The sequence below is a fragment of the Staurois parvus genome, unplaced genomic scaffold (assembly GCF_062004578.1).
Source record: "Staurois parvus isolate SC_StPar_1 unplaced genomic scaffold, SC_StPar_1.0 ptg000704l, whole genome shotgun sequence".
NCBI classification, from domain to species: Eukaryota; Metazoa; Chordata; class Amphibia; order Anura; family Ranidae; genus Staurois; species Staurois parvus.
The window spans coordinates 886341-900007 of NW_028318500.1; the positions used below are offsets into that span (position 1 = coordinate 886341).

The 13667-nt window shown below is 42.0% G+C and overlaps 1 protein-coding gene across 1 annotated transcript; it reads left to right on the plus strand.

Annotated features, from left to right (window-relative positions):
* The first annotated feature begins 1461 nt into the window (after nt 1-1461).
* LOC149445887 (serine/threonine-protein phosphatase PGAM5, mitochondrial-like) lies at nt 1462-11877 on the plus strand. Its single transcript, XM_089653167.1, has 6 exons — nt 1462-1604; nt 2450-2622; nt 3279-3404; nt 6805-6893; nt 7807-7937; nt 11324-11877. Exons 1-6 carry the CDS (start codon nt 1462-1464, stop codon nt 11469-11471), a joined length of 810 nt encoding a protein of 269 aa, XP_089509293.1. The 3' UTR covers nt 11472-11877.
* The last annotated feature ends 1790 nt before the right edge of the window (nt 11878-13667 follow it).

The window sequence follows — 13667 nt, forward strand, 5'->3', positions numbered from 1 at the left end:
CAATTAAGAAAGGTTCGGTGAATGCGCATATGAAACTGGTGGGGTTCAGTACCTCCAACAAGGTTAAGAACCACTGTTCTAGGAGCTGGTGTGCATGGAGCCTAAGGCTCCATGTACACTGCAGCTGAGCTGAGCATTTAGGAGGTTTTCTGAATATTTTTCAGCAGTCCCTGAACTCTCCCTAATGTTTTCTTATGTGTCCATGTACACTATGTCGTTTACAGATAGTTGAGTTTACAGTCGTTTTTTGAATGCACCAAACTTGCATTCAGGAGTAGATTTTATCAGCGTTTCAAACGCTAAATGCGGCTAACTGCGTTTATAGTCGATTGAAAAATGTTTTTAACTCTTCCATTTCCAGATGCTGTCCAGAGCCTTTTTTCATCATGAGAAATGCATGCAAAGCGTTTTCCTGGTACTCAAATGGACCTAGCACACCATACATCGAGGTTTCGCATGAAAGAAAATGGTATTCACTTCTGCAATAATTTCTGCACAGAAATGAGCTGGAACGCATCCAAACACCACAAAAAAAAAACAGCTAATCTCAACAAATACTGCTCTCTCTGCTGCTGCTTTCTCTAAAAATGTCTGAAATAGTTAATTCTTTACTGTTTTTCAGTGCATTCTGGGTATTTTGGAAGGTCTCCTGAGGTTATCTTTAAAAAAACGCTTCTAAAGGCAAACGCTCATAAACACGCATAAACGTGGTATGCAAACACGGCTAAACAGATGTTTTTTAACCTACGTTTTCCAGCAGTAAGTTTCCATCGTGAAGTAGTGTCCCGTGTACATGGAGCCTAAGGGTATAACATGAAACATGGTGACATTCCTCAACCCTCAAACTGCCCCCCATTTAACTAAAGGATTGGGTTTTCCTCCCTGTAGCTGCCTCCTTTTATTTCATTTAGCATGACTGGGCTTGGCTTTGACCATACAGCTGTATCATCCATTCACAGAGATCTATAAATGAGTAACGTCTTCCACTGAAGTAGAGAAACACTGAAGTAGAGATCTCAATAAAACACATCACAACACTTGTAGTCTATTGTGTCCTTCCTCCAGCCCCATAACTGAAGGTCCACACCTTCATACAGACCTGGGGCTGGAGGTAAACCAAGAATTGCACATGTGATGCACTGACTTTAGATGCAATGCTCTGCGGGCTTCAGTGCTAACTGCAATAAATGCCCTTTTTTAAATATATGTGGGTTCATTTATCTAATTTTGGTAAATGGGGGACTATTCCTTGAAGGTAAGAAATAGTAACAGGAGGCCAGCAATGTCAGCTTCCTTACATGTTTAGTCAAAGTTCCCTTTAAGGCAGCTTTAGGTATTGATAATTGACCCTCCCCAAAGCCCATATAACACCTGCAAACAGACTCCTCCTGCAGTACCTCACTATATAAGTTCCACAGACAGCCTTCCACACAGTGACTATAGTGTCGGTGAGCTCGTACCATGTTCCTGCGTAGGGCTGTCGTGGCTGGTGGAGCAGCACTTCTTGCTGCAGCAGTTGTGAGACATAGTGGGGAAGACTCCAATACAGCTGCTGTGCTATGGCCACCAGCCTTCACCAGGAGCTGGGACCCCAATTGGGACCGGTGAGTTTTTCATGTAGTAGATGTGACAGCAGGGTTAAAGTTTGAATATCCTCTCATGTGGGGTGAGCAACTCCATGACTGGAGCAACTTGTTAGAGTTCTGCTTTTCTCTTCTGGCTCTCTGGACATGGTGTCAGGCCTATTTTTGTACTGTTTCCACTGAGCAGAGGAAGTCATTTTGGTGGTAGTATGTAAAGTGGCCTGTGTTGGGGCTTGTTACAACTAGTTGTTGGGGTGGTGGGGGGCAGGAAAACCCCTTAGCTGAGCTGCTTTTACCACCTCCCAGCCACTCTCCTTTAGCTGGTGTATGTATGTATACACCCTGTGCTCATGATACTTTGGTTTGGCCACGGAAGGAATTAGTCTTTACTTATTATTGGGGGCTTGCTAGTAAATTTATTTTTCTATAAATGGGCACTTCCTGGTGGTCTTTGAGCTCTTCCATGTTCAGGCATATCTCTACCTCCTTAAAGGTTGTCTACCCCTGAACTATGGCCAGCTTATGCACTAGTTCACCCTCTATGCAGTCACTATATTAATAATACAGCGCTGTACATTACTATCTATATGCAATAGAATTACCTTTATCTAATTGGCTTAGATAATGCCTCTGTTGTGTTCTCAAGAATCCTGCTGGGGAAAAAATAGAAGTGCTTTTCATGGCTCTGTCCTTGTCTTGCTGGGATTGACTAACCATTAGGACAAGCACCCCTCTGAACTTTTATTTATTTTGTAAAGTGCTGAGCAAACTGTTGGTGGTAGTAGTATTAGAATTAGTAGTATTTTACAGCTGAAGTGTTAAGCTCTGACAAACTGACACTAACATTATTTTTTTAACCTTTCTAGACGTGAACCAATGTATCTGATTAATCTAAGCGACCTGAATGGAAATGAGGATGAGTTGCAAAACCAACTAAAAAAATATAAAGCAAAGGTCAGACGTCATGTCCTCCTTGTTCGCCATGGACAGTACAATGTGGATGGTAAAGCAGACTCTGAGAAAGTCCTAACAGCACTTGGTAGGTGTTCTGCCCCACTTTCATGCAAAAGTCTTTCACCAGGCAATCATTTTTTTTTTTTTTTTTCTGTAGTATGCTGACATCTAGTGCAGTTTTTAGCAATTACAGCTTTACTATGTTGGTTTATCACCATGTTTATTTGTAGCTAGACCCACCCTTCCATGTTATCTCAGTCGTTTAGTTTTTCAGACAGGGTTTGGGAAAGTCGCTGTCTTGCACTTAAAAAAATACTGAAACTTCTTCTATATGCTAGTGTTAAATTCAACTTGTCTTGAGTGAAGCTGCTTGTGGATGGTGCAGAGTCAACAGGTGACCTTACTGTCCAGAAAATCTGTGTTGCCTTCCAGGCATCCCCCCCCCCCTGCTGAAAATGTTAATGGCATGTCATCCTCTTCCTGCCTTGCAATTTGCTCTCTTCCTGCAGTTCCTAGGTGAAGGTGGTGGACCTTAGTAAGATCTGAGGATGGAAATACAAGGATCAGGATTCCATTTTGAGAAGGCAGTTCATATGTCTTAAGATCTGGGATTTCTTCAGTTGTACTGTATTCACATTAAGTTGCTGTCCACAAGATCACATACTTGCCCAACTAGTATACCCACATCAATTAAATTTCAGTTTATTTTGGTACCTTAACAGAATTGTCTTCATGCTCTAGGTCGCGAGCAGGCAAACTTGGCAGGGCAGCGTCTTGCTAGTTTGGGTTACACCTACAATGCGATGACATACTCTACACTACAAAGGGCCAGAGAGACATCAGAAATAATTAGCCAGCATCTGGATGGTATGTATTAAGTGAAATGACTGGATTGGCATTGGTTCAAAATTGCATTTCTACATGTTGCATGAAAATGTTCAGTTCACAAAAACTGAAATAGAAAAAACATAAAGCTGTTATGTTATCTGGAGATGTGTTGCAGAACTGGTGAGACTTGCGGGCCTCGGCTGCCCCTGTCATGGTACAGAGATCTGAAGTAATGGCATGGGTACCCCATTCAGTGCACATGCACCAGTGACATCACCAACTGCTGCTCTCAGGAATATCTCCTAAATGTGCATGTTTAGGAGATCTTAATTTTTTCTAAAAGTGGAAGAACTGACTTTGCTACCTCTTCTAACTTTGGTTTAGACCAGTGGTTCTTAACCTTGTTGGAGGTGCTGAACCCCACCAGTTTCATATGCGCATTCACCGAACCCTTCTTAATTGGAAAAATAAAATGATTTTTAAAATTCAAAACATAGGTATATATTTATACATAGGTGCACAAAATGAACAAAACCATTAAAACATTATTTTCACACAAAAACAAAAACCTAATAATGAATATTTACTGCACGAATCATATGAGTCGGGTGTGGGTCTTCACCTCCGCCGAACCCGTGAGACTGACTCACCGAACCCCTGGGGTTCGATCGAACCCAGGTTAAGAACCACTGGTTTAGACAGTCCCTTAATAAAGCAGGGGCATACTGCATAAGTTGGTTAAGAGGGGGGGGTCTATTGTCCAGGCCTGAATTGGAAGTTACCCTTGACCAGCAGATGAGATGCTTAACCACTGATGTATGCGTCCTTTGAAGATGACTGACCCTTCCAGAAATGCTGCACCCTCTGACATCTTAAGGCTGGAACATTTGTAACACACCCTAAGCCCTAGTTCACACCAGTGGGCTATGCATTTTAAAAATCAAACCTGAAGTTGCAGCCAATGGTTTTTCTACAGCACGTTCTTAATCCGTTTTAAAAATCGGTCCTGCACTACCCTTTCTCTCCCCCCCCCCCCCCCCCCCCCCCCAACTTGCATGGACTTGTTAAATGAAGATGCAAGCCACAGTGCAACTAGAGGTACAAATCACTGACCTGCAGCTTTGAAGTAGCGCTGAGTTGCAAAGTGGTGTGATTTCAAAGTTGCATTCAGTGTGAACCAGGGCTAAGCCATCAAATGGCCATAGCAATGAACAGGTACAAGGTAAAACTCCTTTCACAAAGCAACAAAATGGGGACCAAGTGTCTCTGTACCTGAACCCTAATTCTAAGGAGGTCCTAATTAAAAGGGCAGTACTGGAAGCTAATGGTTCCTTCAATCTCTCCAGATCCCACTTCGCTAGCCAGCATAGTAATCATTGGAAGGGCCCTAGTTGTTGCTTTGACAAAATAAGTGGATCCCATGGCACAGAGTGAAAATTCCCAGATCATGGAGATGGTTTAAGTGGGGTAAGGAAATTGTAGCCAGCAGCCTCTTGCCACATTGCCGTCTGTATTTAAGCCACCTCCCTCTCTAGCATTGGGAACTGGTGGTGGTGATGACTTGGAACTCTGTAGTGGCAATCTGTCTGAATTGGTGATGTTCCCATTCCTCCAAGTCACTGGATCTGACAGTTGAGCCCTCCATGCAGACATGCCCTGTATTGATGCCACAGCAAACACTCATGAAAAGTAGCACTGCCAACTTGGCAGCGCTTTCCAGTAGTTGTCTCCTGCTTCCTTGAGCTGCTTTCATTTTTCCTTCTGCAGCTCTGGCCTCCTGCATGTTGTAGTCCCATCCAGTCCTTTGCTTTACATATGTTGTCACCTGGAAACTAAATCCTTCCAGTTCAGGTGGCTCCCAGCAGTCTCTTGCCTTTCCCTGGCTGCATAGCAGGCAGTCTGTGTGGTGGGGTGTTTTTTTTTTTTTTTTTTTTTTTTTTTTTTTTAACTATAATCGTATGTTTTGCGTTTTTTCTTTAACCGCCTTCCGCCCGCCATATAGTAATGACGGATGCAAGGTGCTTCCCTCATTCTGGGAGGATATGACTTCCTCCCATTCTAACCGCGCATGCGCAGCGTGGCGATTGGCGGTGCGCTGTGTCCCTTGGACACAACGGATTACCGATCCACAGAGAGCCGAAGATGTCAGCTCTGTTATGTGATCAGCTGTGTCCAATCACAGCTGATCACATGTAAACGGGGAAATGCCGGTTATTGGCATTTCTCTCCCCACGAGCTGTCATGCTGATGGCTCGAGAGAACTGGTAATCGACATTCCTCGGAGGGTACATGTACACAGATCAGAGCACTGATGATCTGTGGAGCCCCAGCAGCGCCACCTGCCAGTGCCCATTAGTGCCACATATCCATGCCCATCTGAGCTGCCTTTCAGTGCCACCTATCAATGCCTCCTTATCAGTGCCCATCACTGCAGCCTCATTAGTGCACATCAGTGAAGGGGAAAAAATCACTTATTTACAAAATTTTATAACAAACTAAAATTTTTTTTTTTTCAAAATTTTCAGTGGTTTTTGGTTTAAGAGAAAATAAACCCAGAGGTGATTAAATACCACCAAAATAAAGCTGTCACAAAGATACAAATTTAATATGGATACAGTGTTGCACTTTGACAATTGCACAGTCATGCAACTGTGCTGAAAGCTGGAAATTGGCCTGGGCAGGAAGGAGGTATAAGTTCCCTGTAGGCTAGTGGTTAAAGTAAACCTATATTTTTGTTGCTGAGGGAGTCAGTGATGTGGAGGTTGGTAGTGAAACACAAAACCAGGTTGCATAGAACATTTGACACTCAGACATTTGTTTGTCCAGTAATGATCCAAAAGGTTGGCAAGGGAACACATGAGTACTGTGGGGAACACAGGAGACTAACTCCTAGATTTGTTTCCACAAAGACTTCTGAGGACAATTCCTCTGCAATGGAGTGGCATGAATATATTTGCTTTGCATGGAATGCATTTAGTCTGAGATCTGCATTGGTAATGGGGTATCTTTCACCTTTCACTGAAGCCAGACAATGAGCAAAGACTGTTTTTGAGTATACAGATACTGCTCAGCAATACAAAATGAACATGTATTCAACAAAAGATTAATGGGGTTCTATGGGCCTAGCATTAATTTAGGAAATTGTGGTCTGCTTCCTCCACACTTTGGTATGTCTGGTAATGTGCATTACAATAAAGTGGGTGTTGCTATTTCAATCTGAATGTCAACACAATGCAGATTGTAAATGAAATTGAACACAAACTAAATTGCATTTCCACAGCACACACTAGCTGCCCTACATATTACAAGCGATAATGGAAGTGACTGTGTACATGTGCCAGATTTGGGCTATGCTGATATTCAGTTATTACATCCAGGACTTTTGAATCCATATCTCGTGTACAAAGATGGACAGTCAAATTGTCTTGTTCTTTCACAGGTGTGCAACGAACTGGTTCTGACTTGCTAAGAGAAGGGGCTCCTATTAGACCTGATCCACCAAGCAAGCACTGGAAACCAGATGTAGTGGTGAGTTGTATGGAATCTCTGCATTAAACTTCAGTGACTGAGCAGCAAGTAATTAGGATTTGTAATGTTGTCTGCATGGGAGAAATCCTACACTTTTTTTTTTTTTTTTTTTTCCTCCTAACCATAAGACCAAATTCCCTTGACCAGCTGCCAAGTGAGTTCAGACAATCTATTAAATTGACAGTCAATTTCTGTTGAGTGGGACAACCACACACTGATCAAAATTTGACTGGTCTTTGCTGAATTTCAATCTGTGTATGACCAGTTTTAGGTATTGCAATAAACATGAGAATTTGAACAAGCTTGTGCTTTATTCCTAATTTTTGTGCATTAAATGCTTAAAGCAGAACTTTACTCATGACAATTTTGATAAACCATTTTTAATTTTAGCAAGGAACATTCTGCACTTTTTTTATGCTAACAAAATTGTGTGATGTAAATTTGCCTCTGGCATTGCTCCTGTTCATGCTGGAGCTCCGCTCAGAGCAGCTGTAAATCTTTAGGTGGTTCTTGCCTTCAGTGCTCTGTAGTGGCTCTTCTCTGCATTGACAGGACAGAGGCAGCAGTGGAAGCCATTGGCTCCTGTCAATTAAATCCTGTAAGGAGGAAGTGGGGGGGCCCTAGCCACACTGTAGACACAGCCCAGCTTGGGAGCAAGCCTGTAGCTGTGTCACCATATGAAGCAGCTTCCTATGGTGGCACAGTGGAGGAACCAAGAGTCAGTGGAGGTTTGGGGACACTTCTGTAACTCCATTGCATAGCACAGTGAGTATAAACCTGTGTGTGTGTGTGTGTGTGTATATATATATATATATATATATATATATATATATATATATATATATATATATATATATATATATATAAAAATTTTTTTAAAACCATACTTATATTTCTGCAATTCTCTCTCCAGTATTTAGAGGATGGACCACGTATAGAATCTGCTTTTAGAAGCTATATTCACCGTGCTGACTATGAACAGAAAAATGAAAGCTATGAGATCCTGGTCTGCCATGATAATGTTATCCGCTATATTGTATGCAGGTAAGGGAACCTGCCACCTGAGAAGTTTTTTGCAAAAACTATTTTGTATACAAAGATGCTTTTAATGTGTTTGCCTTGGTGAAATCACCACCTGTAGTGTCTCAAAGGGAGTGTTAAAACTGCAGTCTGATTGCAATCTGCACACATGGACCATAAAGACCTATTGCTCCTCAAGCCTGTGTAATTGCTGGAGGAGAGGAGCGTGAAATACACTTGGCCATGGTACTTCTGTGCAGCTAAAGGTTGCTTTTTGCTCTACACAGAGGATGCTAGTTAAGCCCTGGTTCACATATGTGCAGGTGGTGCTGCTGCAGATCAACAAGAAAATCTGTGCAGCCGCACCACCCACACAGAGGAATGCAGACCTGCGGCCGGGTGCCATTAGTTCTAAGGGCACGCTGCCCACACTGGAAAATGCAACTGTAATGGGAAGCGAGGTTCCTGTGTGGGCTGCATTTTCAGAAATGCAGGGAATTCTTCCCTGCATGGCATGGGTGTCCATTCAAATGAATGGGCTCTCATGCCTGTGCAAAATGTGGCCTGCACGGCTGCATATATGTGAACCAGGGGTAAGGGAAGGCTAAAAGGCCTGTTTCAAACATGCTCCAGCTTATATAAGCAGTGTGAACAGCTACAAAGCATTTGAGGAGCTTTGAAGCTTTTAATGGCCCTTCAGATCCAGTTTTGTAAACGTTGAAGACAGATCCTAATGGGAGTGTTACTTGTCACATAAACAAGATGCTGCCACTCTCTAGCACAACTTTGAAGCTTGTTGAAAGCCTCCCAAGGCCAGCTAGCTTGTTTAAAAAGTGACATTCTGCACTCCCATTAGGATCTGTGAATAACATTCCCAAACAGAAGCTGAAGGGCACCTTAATAGCTTGGAGAGCTGCTGACAGTTTCATAAAAGCTTGCCGTTCACACTGCTTGTACAAGCTGAAGCCTGTGTAAAATGGGCCTTGCACTATATAGAACTGCATACAGATCATGAACACTAAGTATTTACAGATTCTGAACAAGTAGCTGAGAGTATTTGCACTTACAACAAGCTCATCTCAACTTTCAAAGTTAAGATAAATGAACTAGCACTAGCAAGCTGTCCAATGTGAGCAACCAGCAGGTGTCCAGGCTAGGGTTTCCACCTCATCCCTTTCAAACCAAACTCCTATTAATTACACAGGTTCTGGGGCTAATTTAACCACTTCCCATCCAGCTGATGTCTATAAACAGCCAGATGGGAGTGCTGCTGAAGTGGGTTGATGTTTCTAAATGTCAACTGCATTCGATGCCTGTGCGAGCTCATGGGCTCCTCCGGATGCAGCAGAACACCGATCGCTGTACGGGTCCTGTGTGAGGTTCCGATTCATGTGATCACTGGTATAGTAGTAAACAAGATGTTACTTCTGACATCATTGCTCACTACTAGTGAAATCTGGTCAGAGGTCACATGGTACAAGGCTATTCACAACAAGCAGCCAGAGAAATGATTGCTTTTATACCCATAAAGGCTGTAAAAGCAATCTGTGTGAGGGGGGTGGAAAAAATTCACCCCCCCCCACAAGTAGTACAGTGTCACTATGGTGACACTGTAATGCCAGTGTGACGGTAGGTTAAAAAAATTGAGATTTTATAATAGGGTTTTTGCCTAAAGATAGCTAAATACATTTTGGCCAAGATTATGAAGAGATTTTGTTTGAAAGTTTTTTGTTTTATAAAATTTTATAATTTTTGGAATTTTTCACTTTTATAGCAAAAATAAAAATCCCAGTGGTGAATAAATGCCACCAAAAGTTCTGTCTCCAATGATAAAATTCATATGGGTACAGTGTTGCATGACCACACAATTGTCAATCAGTGTGATTGTGCTGAAAATTGGCCTGGGCAGGAAGGGGGTGAAAGTGTCTGGACTTGAAGTAGTTAATGCAGATAACTCACAAAGTGAGTTTAATTCCTACCTTAATCCGCCTCAGACACTGTAATAATGTGTCCAGTTTTAAAGGGATGAGGTGGCAACTCTAGTTCACGCCATTACTCGAGGTTTTGTTCTCAAAATTCTGAAACCTAACATTAAAGTTTTTTTTTTTTTTTTCTTTTTCTTTTCAGTGGCATTAGGTAGGTCACCCAATTATATAGTCCTGTTTGTGTGGATGTAATCCAGTTAGGTGGTCTCCTAAAAGCAGGACTGGCTCCTCCATTATTGGTATCGCTGATCACCCCATAAGGCAACGTTCACAATTGCAGCAGACCTTGCAAGCACTCTGAAAAGCTATCCACAGCAAATTTTTTTCAAAGGGATTTGACAGGCAGTGAGGTGATTGCTTCTTCAGCATCCATCTTTAACCCTGTAAAGCCCACAGCACTGAAAACTCCGTTGCCTGTCTTGGTCCATTGGCCAGTGAAATGATTGCTTTTATGGCCTTTGAGTATAAAAGCAATCTGTGTGGGAATTCACCCCCCCCCACCCCCCTGTCATACTACTCTGCACTGACTGTCACACCAGCAGGAGGAAAGGCCTACACTTTCAGGTAGGCTAATGCCCCATGATTTCTTAAGATGACCCTGGGTTAAAGCCAAATCTGAACCCTAAAAATAACCTTTATTGCAGCTTAACGGTCATTTTGAATGTTCTGGCTGCATTGATAAATGCTTTGGTCATTGATTAGATTTTCTTGTGCAAGCTTTCACCTGGTATTCTGCCCATAGCACACTGCAGTCCTAGGATGACTGACAACACTGCTTACTCCTCTCTCATGAAAAGAGAACTACAGAACCCAGCCTCTCTCATAACAAGGGTGTGGTTCTATAGTCATCAGAGCTACCCAAGAACTAATATCAGTAAAATCAAACTGATACAGGCAGAGTGCAAGAAGGCTTTGGCTCACAAGATTTCTGACCTTTCTCTTTATGCTTTTTGTTAAAGCGGTAGCAAACTTTTTTTTTCTACAGGTAAACCTGTAATAAAGGTTTCCTTTATTACAGGTTTCCTGTAGGTACAGTGAATAAATATCTCGTAAATGTATACAGGGTAGGAGATATTTACTTGTGTAGCAGCTGGTGACTTTACCAGCGCATGCACACTTTGCTTTTAATCAATGGCATGCTGTGCATCAAGAGCTGTGCCACAGCCATGACTCCACAGCATGTAATCAGTTTAGCCATTCAAAAAGCATGCTGCTGTGTTAAGCCTGTAGGGGGGAGAAAGTTTGGATTTTTTTACTACCACTTTAAATATGCATTTAAGATTTACTTATTGGGTGTAGATGCTCTTTAAAAGCATAATATCTGGAATTTGCACAATTGAATCTCTACTGTGACCAGTCATATTGGGTCACATTTTAGTAGATATTTTCCCCAAAAATTAACTAAACTTTTTTCTTCCTCCCTAGGGCTCTTCAGCTGCCTCCTGAAGCTTGGCGACGCATGGATCTAAATCATGGCAGTATTACTGAACTTGTGATTCACCACAATGGTAATGTAACTCTAAGGATGCTTGGTGATGCCGGGTATATGCCAGCTTCTAAACTCAGCTGCTAAACTGGATGATGCTGACAAATTTTACGCCAAGTTGAGTTCAGGATCAATACAACTGCCTCCAGACTACATGAAAAGCTTGATGGATACTGTCTAAAATGTATATTGAGATTAAATTTATTGGGCTTCTGTTTGCACTATGGGAGTTAACTAGAATATAGAAAGTATGGTGACTGCTAATGTAACCCAATTCCTAAATGCTTGGTGGAGGGGGAATTACAGAAGGTAATGTAGCTGCACTTTGTGCATTAAGTCTATGCACTCTTATCACTGTTGCCTGTACACTCTGGAATTTTGTACCCATTTTAATGTCTTTGTATCTCTTTTCTATAGTGATCTTGAATTAGGCTGTGCTTGGTGAAAGCATGAATTGTATGTATCAAATTTAAATAAATGCAGGTCAAAACTATTTGGTTTCACTTTAATTGTTCATACAAACATGTTCTCATAGCTACTTTCAGAAACTGGAATAACTTTATCAAATGACCACACCAGCATGTTTTTGCTTACACTGTAGCATTTGACCCATTGTGAAGTAGTTTGGCAACTTTGAGAAGTTTCAAATTAACCTTCAGTAATGATGGCTATTTTGTCTGATTTCTGTTCAGTGATCAGGCCAGTTCATTTTCCTATGCTTTTTTCTAATGTGTGGTGGAATCCTATAGGTAATCATGTGATAGATGGGTACATGGTCCCCAGTAAGCTGATGTGAAAGCATGTCTAACAATCAAGAACCATATCAACTCTGGCATTGTTCAGTAACTCGTAGATGCTAAAAGGTTGATTTGGTAGAATCTTCATGTTTATCAACCCTTTCCGACTGATGGGAGGGAGCTTCCCTTTCAATTTCACAGGTATTGGGCCTCCCAGTTATTACTTTCAATGATAACTTGATCAGGTGAGTGTTCCTCCAGCTTTGTAAACTGTGACCAGGAACTGTAGTGTCGGCATTGTTCCTGTGGTGCAGTGCACACTTCACCACAAAGGAACACTGCCTGTAAGCATATAGGGCAGCTTGGTTGTAAAGTCCAATGACATACTGCCACATGTGGATGACTGGTGGCAGGGGGTTGGTGAATCTACAGGCAAAAAACACATACATGCTGGCTCTTGTCATGTGTGGTTTGGGTTTTTTCTTGTCCTGTAACAGTTTCTGTTGGTCCTGGCAAATCCTGTGTGTTCAATTTACAGTGGCAACAGTGTTTTTTGTAGTAATGTCACCCTTCAGAAGGTGTAGATTTTGATGGCTTTATAGGTTTTACCAGTCTTGGACTTGTGTTACCACATGTCCAAAGAACTGAATGGTTGTAAACCTCAGACATGAAATATGAACAAAATCAAATCCCTCTATAGTGTGTACTTGTGTTGGTGCTCTTAACTGGGTCTTTCCTGTCTGCTTTGTTCCTCTTATCAGCATGAATCACATCTGACAGGTTTTCCCAACCTTAAGCAGATTGACAACCTCAGCTCTGTTCCTGTGAGCTGTGTGAAGGTGGGTCTCTTCCCTCCAATCACTCCATAGAGTGCAGTTGTGCTATGAGGATAAAACATGTATGAGCCTCCTCCTCCTCAATCTGTGACTCAACACTAGCTGACCACTTACACAAACATTACAAAACACTTAATTATTTTCAGTTTTGGTGATATTTGATCACCTGTGCTCTTTTAATTTTTTGCACTATAAACAGACCAAACATTTTGAACAATATAATTACTTTCAGCCATAAAAATTATAATCTCAAGTTGATCATACATTTAGGCTAAAATGTATTCTGCTACATGTCTTTGTTTAAAAAAAAAAAAAAACAACAAAAAAAAAACCCAATAGGTGTATATTGCATTGTGAAGATATAGCATCTACAAACTATGGATGGTATAGATACTGCAATTTGCCTAGGGGGGCAGAACTGCCCCCTGGAAGAAGGGACTGAAGGGATGCACATGGATAAAGTGGGATCTGAGAGGGGCTGCCTTATGGTATATGCAGAGCCTGACTCTCATTCCTGCAGATGTCAAATTGTGAAGATGTCTTTCTCTCTTGCCAGGTGGGGAAGATGGTGTATGAGGGGCAATGGTATTAAGAGGCTCTCTCGGATGGGGGAAAGGGGCAGGGGTGGTGTTGGTCAATTTCTCAGGCTCCCTCCTCCATGGGAGTGGGAGATTGCATTGGTTGGAGTCAGGCTTTCTTCATGGGGAGGG